The sequence below is a fragment of the Bombina bombina genome, chromosome 5 (genome assembly GCF_027579735.1).
Source record: "Bombina bombina isolate aBomBom1 chromosome 5, aBomBom1.pri, whole genome shotgun sequence".
Classification (NCBI taxonomy): Eukaryota; Metazoa; Chordata; class Amphibia; order Anura; family Bombinatoridae; genus Bombina; species Bombina bombina.
In genome coordinates, this window is record NC_069503.1 from 163,598,039 (window position 1) to 163,619,615 (window position 21,577).

The 21,577-nt window shown below is 41.4% G+C and overlaps 1 protein-coding gene across 1 annotated transcript in view; it reads right to left on the reverse strand.

Moving 5' to 3' along the window:
- Positions 1-671: 671 nt before the first annotated feature.
- CTDSPL (CTD small phosphatase like) overlaps positions 672-21,577 on the reverse strand; it is a 302,498-nt gene continuing 281,592 nt past the window's right edge. Inside the window, 1 exon segment of the mRNA XM_053713772.1 lies at positions 672-2,538. Coding sequence (XP_053569747.1) covers positions 2,413-2,538 — 126 coding nt within the window. The 3' untranslated portion in view covers positions 672-2,412.

Below are 21,577 nucleotides of genomic sequence, written 5' to 3' on the forward strand. Positions count from 1 at the left end.
TACTTTGGGATCATTACAACAGGTTTAAAACAATGTTCTCTGTGAGCAAATACGAAATGAATATCATTGTGAATAAACATTTTAAGGCAAGATACCAAAATAAAAAATGAAAATAAAACCATCTTTTGTTATATAGAAAATGAAGAGTATATTTGCTTCAGTGTAGCATCAACCAAGAAGCCTTGAATTCCTTGACTATTTGGCAACAAATGAATAAGTTATCTGGCAATATATTATCTTTGCTGGCTTGGTTCAATGATGAAACTTAGAATATACAATGTCACTATTACAAAAAAATGGCAATGCACTCATCAATAGCTTAAAATATAGAAGATCGAATCAGCAGGGCTATTTATAGCCAAATTCCATTAACATGTCATAGTATAAGGAATTGGCAAGTTGGCACTCTTGGTGTACCTTATTGTCTAGATTATTCAAAAATAAAAATGACGACAAATCAAATTGTAAATATTACTGCATGAATAAATAATGTGACAGCTATGAAGCATTATCTAAAAGAGCATATTGTACTTGCAAAAAAACTAAACAAAAAATAAAAAACAAACAAAAATAAATAAATATTTTTTTTTACAATGTTAGGGTGTCTGTGATGGCTGTTTTTTTTAAATAGAAAAAAAAATGTGAAATGTAAAACAAAAAAAAACTAAAGCTTTGTTAAGATGTATGCACCATCAGGTATTTATTACAAATGCCATGATACGGTTTACAAGACTTCACTGATAAAACGCTGTAAACCGAGAACAGTACATTGGGGGACAATTACAATAAATTCCATCAAACTTACCATATATATTAATTTATTTTTTACTAAAAATTACAACGTATGGGGAAAAACTACAGTTGATTCAGCATTAATTGATATTAAGGGCAACTCAATTAATGAGCAAAAACAAACACTGGTTCATAAAATGTGAAATTATATGATGTGCCTATGGGGGATCAAAAACATGGTTCCAAATGAAGATTATTATAAAAAATTTTTTTACTATTGACATTTTCATCGTGGGAGAAAAAAAAAATGAATTTTTGCCCTCCGGGCAGTAAAACCTCTACAAAAAAAAATAAAGTGTATTCCTGAGGCTAAATACACATACCTTAAAAACAATTAGAAAAAGGTATACAATTCATAGAGTGATAACAGTTGTTATATATCATCTCTATGTACTGCCGGAGTCTGCAGCAAATAGTGAATATATTCAAAGCATAGGCACAGTGGCAGAGAACAGTTTGACAGCCGGTGGTCAACATATTTGGCGACTGGACAGTAGCAGCAGTTAAAAAAATAAAACCTTATACAAACAACTCAATGCATCCAGCATAGTTTCAATAGTAAAATGAAACTCTTTATAAATAAATAGATCTTTTTTTTTTTTTTCCCATTCTTCCCGTAGAACATTATTCAATACTACTTAATATTCCTACAACGTCCTTTAAAAGAATCGAGTTGTGCGTATGAAGAGAATATAAATGATCTGTTAAGTTGATGCTACAGTGACCTTAACGCCACCACAAAGATCCAAAAGCTTGCGTGTTTTTCATTTATTTTGTTTTATGGAGAGAAAAAAAAAATTTAATTTTATTTACCAAATGCTATGTCTAAAGGGAATTGTACATAAATAATAATCAGTAAATAGAGAAAGCATATTGTCTCAAACTGTATAATAAGTACATTTGGATATTTGAAATTCCTAAAACTTAACACAACTGAAAAATGGAAAATTTGCAACCTGCATCTATAACCCCAGTTTTTTTCCTCCCTGTAAAAAGGGCTTTAGAAAGTTTTGTTCCATTTAAAGCATCAAGACGTTAAAAACCTCACGCCTGGAAAGTAGAAAATGTAATTCTTTCTTAAAATCAACACTGGTAAAGGCACTTTATCCGTAGGAAAAAATATCAGAGTCAGATCAACTGCTCTAAGCAAAGGGGAAACGGTCTGCATAGTGTAGGGGCAACCTAGAAGGGCAAACTACAAATGCTGCCAGCATCAAGCAGTTTTATTTATACTTTGTTGATTATATATCTATAGTTTTTTTTATTTGGTGTGTTTTTCTTTATAAAAAGCCTGAAAAGTTCAATTTTATGAAAATTTGTGAAAACAGTTCTTTAAAAATATCTAGTTTAGTTCTTCATTGTTCTGAAATGCTGTGAAGCTGCAAAACATGATTCAATTGGTTGCTTGGCTCTTCAGCAACAAAGGTTTAACTTGAGCTAAAAATGGCATCACTCAAACCCCTGGAAGAACAAGAGCAGAGTTTCCTGTATACAATGTATGTCTTCACCAGAACATTTTGCTTTGTATCATAGGTGTCATGATATAGTAGCAAAGTTTAACTGATAAAGCTCAGTCCGCAGTTCTTAGATGTGCACTGATGGAAGGAAGCAGCACCATGGCTACCTGTTGCAAAGTTTGTGGAGCATGTTGTAAACATTTTCTTCTTTGCTAAGTCCTTCAAAGAAGGGAATTAGATCCATCAGTTCTGTATCAGTCATGTCATCAAACCAAGATTGTACCGGAACCTAAATAGATAAGAAAGAAAAACACATCATTTATGCTTAACTGATAAATTAATTTCTATCAGCCATTACTCATGGGAATTCCACTCCTGGCCACTAGGAGGAGGCAAAGATTCCCAAAACTCCAAGAGCACTTAAAACCCCTCCCACCTCATTGGTAAACTAGTCTGACATATTGCCAAGAAAAAGAAAATTCTTAGGAAAGGACAAGAACAAGGAAAAGGAGCAGGGATGAAAAGGAAACTTGAACTGCAGTTAGAAAAAAACATAATTTATGCTTACCTGATAAATTTATTTCTCTTGTAGTGTATCCAGTCCACGGATCATCCATTACTTGTGGGATATATTCCCTTCCCAAGAGGAAGTTGCAAGAGGATCACCCACAGCAAAGCTGCTATATAGCTCCTCCCCTCACATGTCATATCCAGTCATTCGACCGAAACAAGACGAGAAAGGAGAAACCATAGGGTGCAGTGGTGACTGTAGTTTAATTAAAAATTTAGACCTGCCTTAAAAGGACAGGGCGGGCCGTGGACTGGATACACTACAAGAGAAATAAATTTATCAGGTAAGCATAAATTATGTTTTCTCTTGTTAAGTGTATCCAGTCCACGGATCATCCATTACTTGTGGGATACCAATACCAAAGCTTAAGTACACGGATGATGGGAGGGACAAGGCAGGAACTTAAATGGAAGGAACCACTGCCTGTAGAACCTTTCTCCCTAAAAACAGCCTCCGAAGAAGCAAAAGTGTCAAATTTGTAAAATTTTGAAAAAGTGTGAAGCGAAGACCAAGTCGCAGCCTTGTAAATCTGTTCAACAGAGGCCTCATTTTTAAAGGCCCAGGTGGAAGCCACAGCTCTAGTAGAATGAGCTGTAATCCTTTCAGGGGGCTGCTGTCCAGCAGTCTCATAGGCTAAGCGTATTATGCTTCTAAGCCAAAAGGAGAGAGAAGTTGCCGAAGCCTTTTGACCTCTCCTCTGCCCAGAGTAAACGACAAACAGGGCAGATGTTTGACGAAAATCTTTAGTTGCCTGTAAGTAGAACTTCAAGGCACGGACTACGTCCAGATTATGTAAAAGACGTTCCTTCTTTGAAGAAGGATTAGGGCACAATGACGGAACAACAATCTCTTGATTGATATTCCTGTTAGAAACCACCTTAGGTAAAAACCCAGGTTTAGTACGCAGAACTACCTTGTCTGAATGGAAAATCAGATAAGGAGAATCACAATGTAAGGCAGATAACTCAGAGACTCTTCAAGCCGAGGAAATAGCCATCAAAAACAGAACTTTCCAAGATAAAAGTTTAATATCAATGGAATGAAGGGGTTCAAACGGAACTCCTTGAAGAACTTTAAGAACCAAGTTTAAGCTCCACGGAGGAGCAACAGCTTTAAACACAGGCTTAATCCTAACCAAAGCCTGACAAAATGCCTGGACGTCTGGAACTTCTGCCAGACGCTTGTGCAAAAGAATAGACAGAGCAGAGATCTGTCCTTTTAAAGAACTAGCTGATAAGCCTTTGTCCAAACCCTCTTGGAGAAAGGACAATATCCTAGGAATCCTAACTTTACTCCATGAGTAACTCTTGGATTCGCACCAATAAAGGTATTTACGCCATATCTTATGGTAGATTTTCCTGGTAACAGGCTTTCGTGCCTGTATTAAGGTATCAATAACTGACACGGAGAAGCCACGCTTTGATAGAATCAAGCGTTCAATCTCCATGCAGTAAGTCTCAGAGAAATTAGATTTGGATGATTGAAAGGACCTTGTATTAGAAGGTCTTGCCTCAGAGGTAGTGTCCATGGTGGACAGGATGACATGTCCACTAGGTCTGCATACCAGGTCCTGCATGGCCACGCAGGCGCTATCAGAATCACCGATGCTCTCTCCTGCTTGATCTTGGCGATCAGTCGAGGGAGCAGAGGAAACGGTGGAAACACATAAGCCAGGTTGAAGAACCAAGGAGCTGCTAGAGCATCTATCAGCGTCGATCCCGGGTCCCTGGACCTGGATCCGTAACGAGGAAGCTTGGCGTTCTGGCGAGACGCCATGAGATCCAGTTCTGGTTTGCCCCAACGATGGACCAGTTGAGCGAACACCTCCGGATGGAGTTCCCACTCCCCCGGATGAAAAGTCTGACGACTTAGAAAATCCGCCTCCCAGTTCTCCACGCCTGGGATGTGGATCGCTGACAAGTGGCAAGAGTGAGACTCTGCCCAGCGAATTATCTTTGAGACTTCTAACATCGCTAGGGAACTCCTGGTTCCCCCTTGATGGTTGATGTAAGCCACAGTCGTGATATTGTCCGACTGAAATCTGATGAACCTCAGTGTTGCTAACTGAGGCCAAGCTAGGAGAGCATTGAATATTGCTCTTAACTCCAGAATATTTATTGGGAGGAGTTTCTCCTCCTGAGTCCACAATCCCTGAGCCCTCAGGGAATTCCATACTGCGCCCCAGCCTAGAAGGCTGGCATCTGTTTTTACAATCGTCCAATCTGGCCTGCGACAGGTCATACCCTTGGACAGATGGACCCGAGATAGCCACCAGAGAAGAGAATCTCTGGTCTCTTGATCCAGATTTAGTAGAGGGGACAAATCTGAGTAATCCCCATTCCACTGACCTAGCATGCACAATTGCAGCGGTCTGAGATGCAGGCGCGCAAATGGCAACATGTCCATTGCCGCTACCATTAAGCCGATTACTTCCATGCACTGAGCCAATGACGGGCGTGGAATGGAATGAAGAACACAGCAAGCATTTAAAAGTTTTGATAACCTGGCCTCCGTCAGGTAAATTTTAATTTCTACAGAATCTATCAGAGTCCCTAGGAAGGAGACTCTTGTGAGTGGTGATAGAGAACTCTTTTCCACGTTAACTTTCCACCCATGCGACCTCAGAAATGCCAGAACTATCTCTGTATGAGACTTGGCAATTTGAAAGCTTGACGCCTGTATCAGGATGTCGTCTAGATACGGAGCCACCGCTATGCCTCGCGGTCTTAGAACCGCCAGAAGTGAGCCCAGAACCTTTGTAAAGATTCTCGGGGCCGTAGCCAACCCGAAGGGGAGGGTTACAAATTGGTAATGCCTGTCTAGAAAGGCAAATCTTAGGAACCGATGATGATCTTTTTGAATCGGTATATGAAGGTAGGCCTCCTTTAAGTCCACTGTGGACATGTACTGACCCTCTTGGATCATGGGTAGGATGGTCCGAATAGTTTCCATTTTGAATGATGGAACTCTTAGGAATTTGTTTAATATCTTTAGGTCCAAAATTGGTCTGAAGGTACCCTCTTTCTTGGGAACCACAAACAGATTTGAATAAAATCCCTGTCCTTGTTCCGTCCGCGGAACTGGATGGATCACCCCCATTACTAGGAGGTCCTGTACACAGCGTAGGAATGCCTCTTTCTTTATCTGGTTTTCTGATAACCTTGAAAGATGAAATCTCCCTTGAGGAGGGGAAGCCTTGAAATCCAGAAGATATCCCTGAGATATGATCTCCAACGCCCAGGGATCCTGGACATCTCTTGCCCACGCCTGGGCGAAGAGAGAAAGTCTGCCCCCCACTAGATCCGTTTCTGGATAGGGGGCCGTTCCTTCATGCTGTCTTGGGGGCAGTAGCAGGTTTTCTGGCCTGCTTGCCCTTGTTCCAGGACTGGTTAGGTTTCCAGGCCTGTCTGAAATGAGCAACAGTTCCTCCCTGTTTTGAAGCGGAGGAAGTTGATGCTGCTCCTGCCTTGAAATTTCGAAAGGCACGAAAAATAGACTGCTTGGCCTTTGGTTTGGCCCTGTCCTGAGGAAGGGTATGCCCCTTACCTCCAGTAATGTCAGCAATAATTTCCTTCAAGCCGGGCCCGAATAAGGTCTGCCCTTAGAAAGGCATATTAAGTAATTTAGATTTAGAAGTCACGTCAGCTGAAGCAATAGCGCCCTCCGCGCCTGGATGGCGAATCCGGAGTTCTTAGCCGTTAGTTTAGTCAAATGTACAATGGCATCAGAAACAAATGAGTTAGCTAGCTTAAGTGATTTAAGCTTGCCCATAATTTCATCCAATGGAGCTGTGTGAATGGCCTCTTCCAGAGACTCAAACCAGAATGCCGCAGCAGCAGTGACAGGCGCAATGCATGCAAGAGGCTGCAGGATAAAACCTTGTTGAACAAACATTTTCTTAAGGTAACCTACTAATTTTTTATCCATTGGATCCGAAAAAGCACAATATCCTCAACCGGGATAGTGGTACGCTTTGCTAAAGTAGAAACTGCTCCCTCCACCTTAGGGACCGTCTGCCATAAGTCCCGTGTAATACACGGAGGTTCTCAAGCTTAAATTTAAAATGAGAGATCTCTGAATCAGGTTTCCCCGGATCAGATCCGTCACCCACAGAATGAAGCTCTCCGTCCTCATGTTCTGCAAACTGTGACGCAGTATCAGACATGGCTCTTACAGCACCAGCGCGCTCTGCATCTCTCCTAATCCCAGAGCTATCGCGCTTGCCTCTCAATTCTGGCAATCTAGATAATACTTCTGGATGCACTTGGCGCCATAATAGCATGCGCCCCCTGAGCAGGAGGCGAAGGTACTGACACGTGAGGAGAGTTAGTCGGCATAACTTCCCCCTCGTCGTCTGGTGATAATTCTTTTATAGATAAAGACTGACCTTTATTATTTAAAGTGAAATCAATACATTTAGTACACATATTCCTATGGGGCTCCACACTGGCTTTCAAACATAATGAACAAGTAGATTCATCTATGTCAGACATGTTTAAACAGACTAGCAATAAGACTGGCAAGCTTGAAAAACACTTCACAATAAGTTTACAAGCAATATAAACAACGCTACTGTGCCTTTAAGAAGCACAAAACCTGTCTCAAGGTGAAATAACAATGAACCAAAGCAGTTATACCAACCAAATTTTCACAGTAAATGCAGTAAGTCAGCAGAGCATTGCACCCACTTGCAAATGGATGATTAACCCCTTAATACCCAAAACGGATAAACATTAGAGAAAAAACGTTTTTTAAAACAGTCAAACACACTGTCACAGCTCTGCTGTGACTGATTACCTCCCTCAATACAACTTTTGAAGCCTTTTGAGCCCTCTAGAGAAGTCCTGGATCATGCAGGGAGAAGCAGGAAGTCTGAGTCTGAATTTTTACTGCGCAAAAAAAACGCTAAAATAGGCCCCTCCCACTCATATTACAACAGTGGGAAGCCTCAGGTAACTGTTTCTATGCAGAAATTAAGCCAGCCATGTGGAAAAATTATGCCCCAATAAGTTTTATCACCAAATGTACGTTAAAAAAACGATTTAACATGCCAGCAAACGTTTTAAAACACATTTTTTGAAGAGTATATATCTCTATTAATAAGCCTGATACCAGTCGCTTTCACTGCATTTAAGGCTTTACTTACATTACTTCAGAATAAGCAGCATTTTCTTAGTCAATTCCATTCCTTAGAAAAATATTTTACTGCACATACCTTAGTTGCAGGAAACCTGCACGCCATTCCCTTTCTGAAGTTACCTCACTCCTCAGAATGTGTGAGAACAGCAAGTGGATCTTAGTTACTTCTGCTAAGATCATAGAAAACGCAGGCAGATTCTTCCAAATACTGCCTGAGAAAAAACAGCACACTCCGGTGCCATTTAAAAATAACAAACTTTTGATTGAAGAAATAAACTAAGTATAAAACACCACTCCTCTCACGACCTCCTATCTATGTTGAGGGTTGCAAGAGAATGACTGGATATGACATGTGAGGGGAGGAGCTATATAGCAGCTTTGCTGTGGGTGATCCTCTTGCAACTTCCTGTTGGGAAGGGAATATATCCCACAAGTAATGGATGATCCGTGGACTGGATACACTTAACAAGAGAAATATAGTAGGAGACAAATTAGCAGAAAATGGGCGGGTCTTGTGGACTCTCACAACCGTGAAGTATATTTTCTTTCACAAAGGTGGTTTGAGTTCATAAGCGATTACTCTTGGGAACAAATACTCAAGCTGTGGAGTCTATGAGTAATGAGGGCAGGACAAAAAAAAAAGTTTTACTTTTATTTAATTATACTTAAAAAAAAAAAAAAATTATTAACATAAAACCTCATATCTTTCTACTTTCGTATTTAAATTCTTAATGACCAGAAACTACTTAAGTTTCAACCAGGAATCTAAAGTAACTGCTGTAAGCCTGTTGACCCTTCTTGGAACCAGAAAAATGAACAAAATAAAGGATTGTCTAAAATTCATAGTTGCTTGTAAATAGAATCTCAAAGTATTTACAAAATCCATGTTATGATGAAGCAGATCCTTAGAATTCTTTGGATTGGAACAACAATCTCCTGATTAAGGTTATCTGAAGATACAACTTTAGGCAACAAATCAAATTTAGTTCTTAGAACTGCCTTATCCTGGTGATAAACAAGACAAGCAGATTCACAGGAAAGTGCTGACACTTCAAACACTCTTTCCAGCAGGTAAAATTGCTAAGAGAAACAAAAAACTTTCCAAGACAAAAAGCTGAATATCCAAAGTGATTAAAATAAGTTTCCAAAAAGGAGAAACTGGTTCAATCACTGGCTAAATACTGACTTAAGCTTGAACAAAATTCTGAATATGTCGGGAAGCTTTTCAATATTCTTGTTTAACAAGAAAGACAAAATTTGGCCCTTTAAAGAACTGGCGGATAAACCCTTACCTTCACCATCCTGAATGAATTCTAATAGCGTGCCCGCTAAAACCCTGTTTTACACACTAAGAAAGAAAAGCCTTCCAAATCTTGTAATAAATCCCTTTGGAATATGCGTCCAGACTATCTGTGCATGCTCACAGTTACGTCATTGCATTCCGGACATATTTAAGCACTGTCAAGGTGTTGCAAAAGCGACGTGCACATGCATGCACCTATGTACTTGTTCTTCCTCAGTGCAATCCTAATGATTGTAATTATGTGATATGTTTACCTACATTTATGATATTGTATTGCTGCACCATCCCTTTGCGATTTACAAAATACAATAGTATGGTGACAATGTATGGTTTTCTTTAGTGCATAACGTTGCCGTGCTGTATAAAAACATGTTTTACAGTTGTATTCTTTCACACAGCAAATCCCCTCCTTCTCTTACAGGGGGTACAGTGAGGAGACAGTTTTAGAACAGTAGCCATTGGATTTTGCAACCGAGAAAAGGAAGAGGGGATTTGGTTTGTGAAAGAATAAAAGTGATTCCGCATATCGCGGTTGCAAAATCCGATGACCTCAGTTTTGTCGGATTTTGCAACCGGTGACAAATGGTGATGGGCTGTATTCTGTCAGATTTTGCAACCCTTTAACAATGCACAAATATATCCGGAATGTGATGATGTAACCGTGCGCATGCGCAGGTTACCTGGTCACACATTGCAAACAGGTTGCAGAATCAAACGGAACACCCCTGAATTAAAGTTTCAATGAGAGAATCAGAAAAATCTCAGTTTTAAAACTAGGCATTTAATCTCCAAGCCATCAAGTTGAAAAATTTGAGATCTTGATGAAAAAATGGAGCTTGAGACAGCCCATGGTGCATAGGAAAAGACCATGGAGGACAACTGGACATCTCTGCACTTGATCCACAAACCAAGTTCTGCAAGCCCAAGTTGGAGCAATTAGGATTATTGATGACAATTCCGGCTTGTTCCGAGCTATCACTATTGGTAATAGAACTAGAGGTAGAAATATGTAAGCAAGATATAATGACCAAGGAGCTACTAGAGTATCTACAAACCTTGCTTGAGCATCTCTGGACCTCGCAAAATATCTGGGAAGCTTGTTGTTCAACAGAGAAGCCATCAGATCCATCTCTGGAGGGCCATATTGTTAAAAAATCTGATTGAGTTCCACCTGATTGATGTAAGCCACAGCTGTGACATTATCTGATTGAAAACGCAGATATGTCTCTCTTTTCAGAACAGGCCAGCTCTGAAGATTTGCATAAATAAAAAGAGAGAAGCGCTATCCCTGGGAACGAACAATAGCACAATAGCTTGTTCTATGGCTAGTTACCACCCAAGAAGCAGTCTCTTTTTGCTCAACATGTGCCTTTCACAGAGAAGAACTTTCCTGAAGCATATCAGTCTAAAGATTGTATGAAGTTCCAGAAAATTTATGGATAACCTCAACTCTTGAGGAGACCAAACTCTCTGCACAATTCGAGAGCACCAAACTGCACCCCAACCCAAAAGACTTGTGTCTGTTGTGATAACAAAAGATGCCCCTAGAGCAATAAACTGATAATCTATCCACCAGGAAAGGGACCGTCTTGCTCTGAAAAACAGATAGGTGTTCTGAGAGAGCTGAGTATAATCATTATTGATGAAGTATACAAAGCAGGAGAGGTTTCATGTGAAACAAAGCATATAGAATAGCATCTGATGCTGCTATCATCAGACCTAACACCTCCATGCAAAGATATACTGTAGGAAATACAAATTATGCTTACCTGATAATTTCATTTGCATCGAGGGGAGGAGAGTCCACAGCTTAATTTATTACTGTTGGGAATTATGAACCTGGCCAGCAGGAGGAGGCAAAGACACCCCAGCCAAAGGCTTAAACACCTCCCCCACTCCCCTCATCCCCCAGTCATTCTGCCGAGGGAACAAGGAACAGTAGGAGAAATATCAGGGTATAAATGGTGCCAGAAGATAAACTAAAATTAGGTCCTCACCTCGGAGATACGGGCGGGAGCCGTGGACTCTCCTCCCCTCGATGGAAATTAAATTATCAGGTAAGCATAATTTATGTTTTCCATCTAAAGGGGAGGAGAGTCCACGGCTTCATTCATTACTGTTGGGAACATATACCCAAGATCTAGAGGACACTTAATGAAACCGGGAGGGAAAAGGCAGATCCTAATCTGAGGGCACCACAGCCTGCAAAACCTCTCGCCCAAAAGCTGCTTCCGCAGAAGCAAAAACGTCAAATTTGTAAATTTTTGTAAGTGTGTGTAAGGAGGACCGGGTAGCCGCCTTACAAATTTGCTCCATAGAGGCCTCATTCTTGAAGGCCCAAGCCGTGATCCTCTGAGGAGGCTTATGTCCCGCTGTCTCATAGGTCAAGCGAATCAAGCTCCTCAACCAAAAGGACAAAGAAGTAGAAGAGGCTTTCTGCCCCTTGCGCTTCCCTGAATACACCACAAAAAGAGATGTAGACTGTCTGAAATACTTTGTAGCCTGAAGATAGAACTTTAAGGCACGAACCACATCCAGGTTATGAAGTAACCTCTCCTTAGAAGAAGGGTTAGGACACAAAGAAGGAAAAACTATTTCCTGATTAATGTTATGGTTAGACACCACACCTTGGGAAGAAACCCCAAACCAGTGCAAAGCACAGCCTTATCTGCATGAAAAAACAGATAAGGATGCTCACATTGCCAGGCAGCCAGTTCAGATACTCTGTGCCGATGCAATGGTCAACAGGAAAAGAACCCTCCAGGACAGAATCTTAATGTCAATGAAATGCATAGGCTCAAACGGAACCTTCCCCAATACCTTAAAGGGATAGTCTAGTCAAAAATAAACTTCCATGATTCAGACAGAGCATGCAATTTTAAGCAAAACTATTATCAATTTTTCTTTGTTCTCTTGGTATCTTTATTTAAAAAAACTGGAAAGTATCTAGGAGCCGGCCCATTTTTGGTTCAGCACCTGGGTAGCGCATGCTGATTGGATCGCTACATTTAGACACTAATCAGCAAGCACTATCCAGGTCTGAACCAAAAATGGGCTGGCTTCTAAAGCTTACATTCCAGCTTTTTAAAATAAAGATATCAAGAGAACGAAGAAAAAATTATAATAGGAGTAAATTAGAAAATTGCATCCTCTATCTGAATCATACAAGTTTAATTTTGACTAGACTATCCCTTTAAGGACCAAGTTTAAGCTCCATGGGGGAGCAGACTGTCTAAAGATTGGATGTCAGGGAGCTCAGCGAGTCTCCTATGCAACAAGACTGATAATGCCGAAATCTGTCCCTTTAAGGAACTGGCGGCAAGACCCTTCTCCAAACCATCCTGGAGAAAGGACAGAATCCTGGATACCTTCACCTTATGCCAAAGATATCCATGCTTCTCACACCAGGACAAGTAAGTCCTCCACACCTTATGGTAGATGCGATGAGTGACTGGTTTCCTTGCCTGAATGAAAGAATCAATCACACTTTCCGAAAAGCCTCTCTTGGCCAAGACTGTGCGTTCAATCTCCACGCAGTCAGCCTCAGAGAATCGAGATTTTGATGATGAAAAAGGCCCTGTTCCAGCAGATCCCTGCGACAGCGTAACCTCCATGGCAGAGAGGATGACATCCCCACCAGGTCCACAAACCACGTCCTCCACGGCCACAATGAAGCAATCAGAATGGCCGAAGCTTGCTCCTGTTTGATGCGTGCCACTACACAAGGTAGAAGTGATAATGGTGGAAAAATGTAAGCTAGGCTGAACCCCCAAGGCACCGCTAAGGCATCTATCAGCTCTGTCTGGGGATCCCTGGACCTCAACCCGTATCGGGGTAGCTTGCAATTGAGTCTGGACGCCATGAGATCTATCTAAGAGACCATTCCCCCGGATGGAAGGATTGTCTTCTGAGAAAGTCTGCTTCCCAGTTGTCCACACCTGGAATGTGAATCGCTGAGAGCGAGCAATTGTGGGACTCCGCCCACTCCAATATCTGAAACACCTTCCTCATGGCTAGGGAGCTCCTCGTACCCCCCTGATGGTTGATGTAAGCCACCGAGGTTATGTTGTCTGTCTGGGATCTGATGAAGCTGAACGACCACAGAGGAGGCCATGCCTTCAGAGCACTGTAGATTGCTCGGAGTTCCAAAATATTTATCGGAAGGAGAGACTCCTCCCGGGACCATTTTCCTTGTGCCATCCTGGCACCCCAAACAGCTCCCCATCCTGCCAGACTCGCGTCCATGGTCCCAATCTCCCAGGACGGTCTCAAGAAGGATGTCCCCATGGACAGTTGCTATGGACGGATCCACCAAGAGAGGGAGATCCGAGTCCAAGCATCCATGGATATCTGCTGTGATAGTTCTGAATGATTGCCGTTGCACTGTCAACATGCACAACTGAAGAGGTCTGAGATGTAAACTAGCGAATGGAATGACGTCTATGCTGGAAACCATGAGTCTGATCACCTCCATACACTGAGCCACTGACGGGCTTGAGGAGGACTGAAGGGCAAGAAAAGAGGACGCAATCTTCCTGCGTCAATGGTCTGTGAGAAATATTTTCATGGACATAGAGTCTATTATCGTGCCCAGGAACTCCACCCTGTTGCTGGGAACCAGGGAACTCTTTCCTGAGTTGATCTTCCAACCGTGAGATTGGAGCAAAAGAAGAAGCGCCCTCGAATGATCCTCTGCGAGACTGAGTGACGGCGCCTGGACTAGGATGTTGTCCAAATAGGGCGCCACAGAAATGCATCTGGCTCTGGCCACTGCAAGTAGTGCCCCCAGAACCTTTTTGGGGCCGTCGCCAGACCAAAGGGAAGGGCCACAAACTGGAAGGGTTGGTCCAGAAACGGAAATCTTAGGAACTTGAAGTGGTCCCTGTGAACTGGCACATGAAGGTAAGCGTCCTTCAAGTCTATAGTTGTCACAAACTGTCCCTCTTGAACTAGGGTCAGAATAGATCTGAACGTTTCCATTTTGAATGATGGAACACTCAGAAACTTGTTTAAACACTTTAGGTCCAGAATCTAAGAAGATTTGAATAGTACCCTAGACCCCTTTCTGCTTGGGGTACTGGTACAATAACACCTCAAGAGGAGAGACCCCTCACATATTCTAGAAAGGCTTCTCTCTTTTCCGGTCTTGAAGACAGGTTTGACAGGAGGAATCTGCCCCTTGGCGGATGGGATCTGAACCCTATCCTGTAACCCTGGGCGACAACTTCCAGAACCCAAGGGTCCTGAAACCATGCTTCTGCCCCCTACTTGGTCTGGAGACCGGTCGGGGGCCGCCCCTTCATGACTATTTTGTCTCGGCGGGCTTCTTGCTCTGCTTAGACTTGTTACAAGAATGAGCCGGCTTCCAAGTTCCCTTGGACTGGTCCGCTTTCGCGGCGGGCTTCTGGGCCTTGTCCGCACGAAAAATAGATCCCTTAGCCTTTTAATCCTGCGGTAGGAAAGCTCCCTTGCCTCCTGTAACCGTGGATAGGATCAAATCCAATCCTGGACCCGATAGAATCTTTCCTTGAAAAGGCAGGGACAACAGCCTCGACTTAGAAGTCATGTCTGCAGACCAAGACTTTAGCCACAGAGCCCTGCGAGCTAAAACGGAAAAACCTGACACCTTAGCGTTCAGGCGAATAATTTGCATATTGGCATCACAGATGAAAGAATTGTCGATCTTCAGCGCCTTAATCTTATCCTGTATCTAGTCGATGGAAGTCTCCCCCTCGACCATTTTACACAGGGATTTATACCATTATGTTGCAGCTCCGTAAACCGCGGCTACGACCGCTGCCGGCTGAAAACCCCCCCCATGTGTTGAAACATCTTCCTTAACATGTTTTCCAACCTTTTATCCATGGGCTTTTTAAAGACAAACTATCCTCGATGGGAATAGTTGTCTGCTTTGCGAGCGTGGAGATAGCACCATCCACCTTAGGGACAGTACCCCACAGCTCAAGCTGAGAGTCTGGAATGAGGAACAGTTTCTTAAAGGAAAAAGGGGAAAAGGAAGAACCTAATCGCTCCCATTCATTCTTAATAATATTTGCCATCTTAACCGGAACCGGGAAGGCCTGAGGCACCAGCCTGTCCTCATATACCTTATCAAGCTTAGAAATCACAGGTTCTTCCGGAAGTTTCAGTTACGGAACCTCCAGAGTAGCAAGCACTTGCTTCAGCAAAAAGCGCAAATTCTCCATTCTAAACCTAAAGTCAGGTTACTCCGCAGGATGAGATGACATGGACTCCGACTAAGAAGGAGCCTCCTCCAAAGAGTCGGAGTGAGCCTCGTCATCGTATAACGCCTCTGATACTTCCACAGGCATAGACAACCCCTGGGCCGGGCCGCCATAATGCGCCCTATGCATGCGCTTAGCAGAACGTGGTAAGGTATGGATCACTTTCGATACCGCCATTTGCAGTTGATCCGCAAAATCTGACGCCAACAAATCTCTCCCACAGGAGTAATGGTTGGACCATGGGGCACTGCATGTGCAATTGGAGATGGATGAGAGAATGCACCTCACGGGACGGGAACCCGCAGAGGTGGACGGCTCAGTAGTACTAGACATCCGTTTACTTTTAGATGTCGTAACTTTATTAAAGAGACACTGTACCCAAAATTTTTCTTTCGTGATTCACATTGAGCATGACATTTTAAGCAACTTTCTAATTTACTCCTTTTATCACATTTTCTTCATTCTCTTGGTATCTTTATTTGAAATGCAAGAATGTAAGTTTAGATGCCGGCCCATTTTTGGTGAACAACATGGGTTGTCCTTGCTGATTGGTGGATAAATTCATCCACCAATAAAAAAGTGCTGTCCAGAGTAATGAAACCAGAAAAAAGCTTAGATGCCTTCTTTTTCAAATAATGATAGCAAGAGAACGAAGAAAAATTGATAATAGGAGTAAATTAGAAAGTTGCTTAAAATGTCATGCTCTTTCTGAATTACAAAAGAAAACATTTGGGTACAGTGTCCCTTTAAGGCATGTGGAACATAATTGAGCAGGCTGTTCTACCAGAACCTCCTCACAATAAACACAGGAATGAGACCTTATTAAATAGGGAGAACCCTCTAACGCGTCAGAGTCCTCCATAGCTTGCGCTGTTATTACGGACTAGATTAACTTAATAAATAGGCACCTTTATAACCTCCAATGGCCGGGGCACTCACCACCTCCTATGACCCGGATTACAGAAACCTGTCTCCTGCACCGCTGATCAACAGAGGAAGAGAGATAGTAACACCCGGTCACATGGAATGCCTGGCAGGACCGCCCCTGCCTAAGGAGAAAACGGCCGTGCAACACTCTCATAAGTCACCTGAAGTTCCACACATTGCCAGAGCCTCATCTCGCATATAACGCAACAATGACACAATAAAAAAATATCATGTATAAACCCCCCTGTTCAATAATCCCCTTACCAGGAATATTAACCCTTGATTCTTTAAAGATAAAAGGCGTCACACTGTGACCCTGTCTTCCGTGTTATTATGTAATAAAAAATGAAACGATCTTACCAGAATCTACGCCGTGGAACAGGAACACGGCCCTTCAAGTGTGACAGGTTAGTAGCCTCCCTCCTGACATGGACTTGAGTGCATAAAGCAGGCAGCAAAACTCGTCAACGCTGATTGCTTGTGGAGCTGTTAATATGAGTCGGGATGGTTTCGCAGAAAGACTCTCCCTGCATCTCCGGACTCTAACTTTCATCCATGCTCTCACTGAGAGGCTGACAAGACTACTTAAAACTCCAGTCCCAATGGGAAGAGTACTACCCTCCATAAGAGACTACTCCGATCTTCGGCACTTCTCTGCCGTCCTCCTGTGACGAAAGGCAAAGAATGACTGGGGGATGAGGGGAGGTGTTTAAGCCTTTGGCTGGGGTATCTTTGCCTTCTCCTGGTGGCCAGGTTCATAATTCCCAACAGTAATGAATGAAGCCGTGGACTCTCCTCCCCTTTAAATGGAAAAGAACTGACAGAAAATTTGAACAAGCTGTTTGTAACTTCATTCTCTTTTGATATGTCAAGGAAAGTCTCATAGAGGTTGAGTTTATAATAAAACTTAGGAATGTGACCCTGGCAAGCAGACAAAGAGAACCCTTTGGAAATTCATTCTACAACCATTTCTTTGAAGAAAACCGCACAAGTCTGCTGGTATGAGATACTGCTAAAGGTAAAGATGAAGCCTGTACCAAGATACCGTCCAGGTAAGGAACCGCCGAAATACATTGAGCTCTTATCACAGTTAAGAGAGCTCCCAGCACTTTCGTAAAAATTCTGAAAGCAGTAGCTAGACCAAATGGATAGCAACAAACTGAAAATGTTTGTCCTGGAATGCAAATCTTAGAAACTGATGATGATCCACGTGAACAGGAATATGAAGCTATGCACCCTTCAAATCAATTGTAGACATAAACTGCCCCTGTTGAACAAGAGGTATGACAGTCTGACTTGTTTCCATTTTGAAAGTAGGAACTGTTTAAAGTCTTTAAATCTAAAACTGTTCCCCAAGAAGAAAGCCTGCAAATTCCTTGCTTCTTGGGAAGAATGAAGAGTTTGGAATAATACCCCAGGTCTTGTTCAGACACTTTTACAGGAACGATTACCCCCATATATTCCAAATCTAAAACTAACTGAAAAAAGCTTTTGCCTTTATAGGATTCTTTGGAACATGAAACAGAAAAAACCTTCCCTGGGAGGCCTTGATTTGAAACCCATTCTGCATCCCTGGGAGAGTACATTTAGAACCCAGGGAATCCTGGACAGACCAAAGCTCCTGAAAAGGCACTATCTGCCTCCTACCAGAAGTTCTGAATCTGGGGCTGTACCTTCATGCTGACTTTGTGGGGGTAGAAAGCTTTATAGACTGCTTAACCTTGTTCCTATTTTAATTGAGTTCAGGAAAATCTGAAAGAACCCTGCTTTTGAGAAGAGGAGGACTTTTGGTTCCTAGATTGACAAATGAACGAAAATGGTAAGTAGCCCTATTCTTTCCCCTAGATTTTTTTGTTCTGAGGAAGAAAAGCTCCCTTACCTCCAGTCACAGTATAAAAATAATAACATCCGGACCAGGACCAAAAAAATATATTTTCCTAAAAAGTAAGACTTAGAAACCATGTCGGCTGATTTCAACCATAAGACCCTTATGGTCAAAACTGCAAAGCCATATTCTTGGCATTAATCTTATTTATGTGAACAATAGCATCATAAATGAAAGCATTAGATGACCTTAAAAGTTTTAAGAAATATATGAAAATCATCACCGACAGATTCATTAGAAAACTGCTCAGAGGAACTGTAACACCAAAGAGTAGAAGTTGCTTCAACACAATCAAGACTAATCGCTAGTCTAAAATGAAACCATGCTTGCTGAAAAGCCTATGAAAAATACTCCAACTTTCTATCCATATGGTCATGAAAGAGGTAATACCCTCAAAAGGAATAGCAGTACATTTAACCAAAGTAGAAATAGCACCACTCACCCATGGAATAGTTTCTCAAAGCCCTAGGTCAGAAGCAGGTATAGGAAACATATTTTAAAATTTTAAAGCTAGATTAAAAAGGGAATATCAGGTTTAGAGTACTCTTTAGAAATTTCAGAAATAGCATCAGGAATCAGAAAAACCTCAGGAGATTTAGCAGTAGGTTTGAAAATCAAATACAGTTGCTTACCCCACTTTCCCTCAGGAATTTTAGGATTTTGAACCCCTAAAGTACAGATCCCTTAAAAGAAGACAACTCTGAGGAACCAGAATCTGGATTATTAAGTTTAGCAGACCTAGACTTATTTAAATCGGATATGCTAGAGGGAGGGTTAATAAAAATTTGACCTTTTGCGCTTATTTGGAAAAAGACATAGCCTCCAACATCTCAGTTGAAAGCACAAAATCCTGGAGCAAAATATGAAGAACTCCCCTGTATAGAACAAGCAGAGAGAGGACAGACACCCTTAGTAGTAAGAGCAGCATTGGTCGGATTAGAATGCATAAAATGATCCATGGAAGAATTGAAAAGCTGAGCTGGGAGAATTACCAGAATAAGCTTGCAAAAAACATACTTAAAATTAGTAGGAAAGTGTTTAGTGGATCTAGCTTCTAAGGAATCAACAGTAGTGAGGGCAGTTCCAGTATAATCTATCATGCAGAACAATCTTAGAACAAGAAGCCACAGAAAATAAATAAAATGTGACAGTCAAACAAACAGTCAGGGATTTAAAGAAATTGGAGAAAGCAAAATAAATACATAAGTAAGAGAACCTATTAGATATATAAATACCCCACAAAAATAAAGCAGCTCTTGCAGTAATAAAACTCTTACCCCCCCTTCATAAGCCAAAAGGGGCCAAGCAAACAGAGGAGCGCTTTCCAGTAGAAAAAGCTATAAATAGTAATAAATAAAAATAAATAGTAAAGCCGCATGCCAAAAAGAAGCTAAAGCGCACTATAGAAGTTGACACGTAAAAACGTGGTCGAATGCGTTGCAAAAGAAGCCAAACATGCCTAAACATGTCAACATGCACGGAAACAAGTCTACACGCTAAAAAAAAAACAGTGAGTGAAAAAAATAAAAATAGTGAGTGAGTGAAAAATATCCAACGTAATGATTTTTCTTTTTTTTTTTTTAATAGTAAAAGCAGATTAAAAAAAAGGTGTGTGTGTGTGTGTGTATATATATATATATATATATATATATATATATATATATATCCCCAGAAGGTCCCCTGCTGCACCACAAAAAGCTTCCCATACAAATATGTGGGGAAAAACTGTCTGTGTTAAATGTCCCGCTGGCTATTAATTTACTAGAAATATATGCTACATACTAGTAGCATGTAGGCTATGTGAGAGTAAAAAAAACAATAACTTTACCTGACAAGAAACCCACTCTACCCCGGGCTTACATCTGTAGAAAAACATAATTTATGCTATATCCGCTGAGAAATTAAATCCAAAAAATAATTACGTTTTCTTAAAAATGTAAAAAACTCAAATCAAAAGGCACTACAAAGGCTGCTTCCGAAGAAGCAAACACATCAAAATGGTAAGATTTAGTAAATGTATGCAAAGAAGACTAAGTTGCTGCTTTGCAAATTTGATCAACTGAAGCTTCATTCTTGAAAGCCCAAGAAGTGGCAACTGATCTAGTAGAATGAGCTGTAATTCTCTGAGGCGGAGACTGCCCCGCCTCCAAATAAGCTTTGTGAATCAAAAGTTTCAACCAAGATGCCAGAGAAATGGCAGAGGCTTTCTGGCCTTTCCTGGAACCAGAAAAAAATAAAATACCTAGGTCTTTCTGAAATCTTTTGTAGCCTCAACATAATATTTCAAAGCTCCAAAAGAATGTAAAGACCTTTCAAGCGTATTCTTAGGATTAGGGCACAAGGAAGGAACAACAATTTCACATATTAATGTTGTTAGAATTTACAACTTTAGCAAAAATTTAAACGAAGTCCGCAAACGGCTTTATCTTGATGGAAAATCAGATAAGGAGACTGACAAGAGAGAACAGACAATTCAGAAACTCTTCTAGCAGAATAAAGATAGCCAAAAGAAATAACACTTTCCAAGAAAGTAATTTAATATCCAGAGAATGCATGGTTCAAAAGGAGAAGCCTGTAAAATCTTCAAAACCAAATTGAGACTCCAAGGAGGAGAACATAGATTTAATAACAGGTTACGATACCGAGTCAAAGCCTGAACAAAAAACAGTGAACATCAGGAAGCTTAGCAATCTTTCTATGAAATCAAGACAGAAAGAGCAGAAATTTGTCCATTCAACAGTATTTGCAGACAACCCCTTTATTCAAACCATCCCTGAAGAACCTGTAAAAATCCTAGGAATTCTGAAAGAATGCCAAGAATAATCATGGGTGGGAACACCATGAAATATATGTTTTTCAAACCCGATGATAAATCTTCCTTGAAACAGACATATGAGCCTGTATCATAGTGCTAAAGTCAGAGAAACCTCTATGACTAAGCACTAAGCGTTCAATTTCCATGCCTTCAAATTTAGAGACTTGAGATCCTGATGGAAAAACGACCCTTGAGACAGAAGGTCTGGCCTTAAGGAAGTGGCCAAAGCTGTGTAACTGGACATCAGGACAAGATCCGCATACCAAAACCAGTGAGGCCATGCAGGTGTTATCAGAAACACATAAGATTGTTCCATTATGATCTTGGAGATCACCCCATGGAAGAAGAACCAGAGGCAGAAAAATGTAAGCAGGTTGGTAAAACCAAGGAATTGCTAAAGCATCCACTATCTCCCGCCTGAGGATCCCTTGGACCTGAAAAGT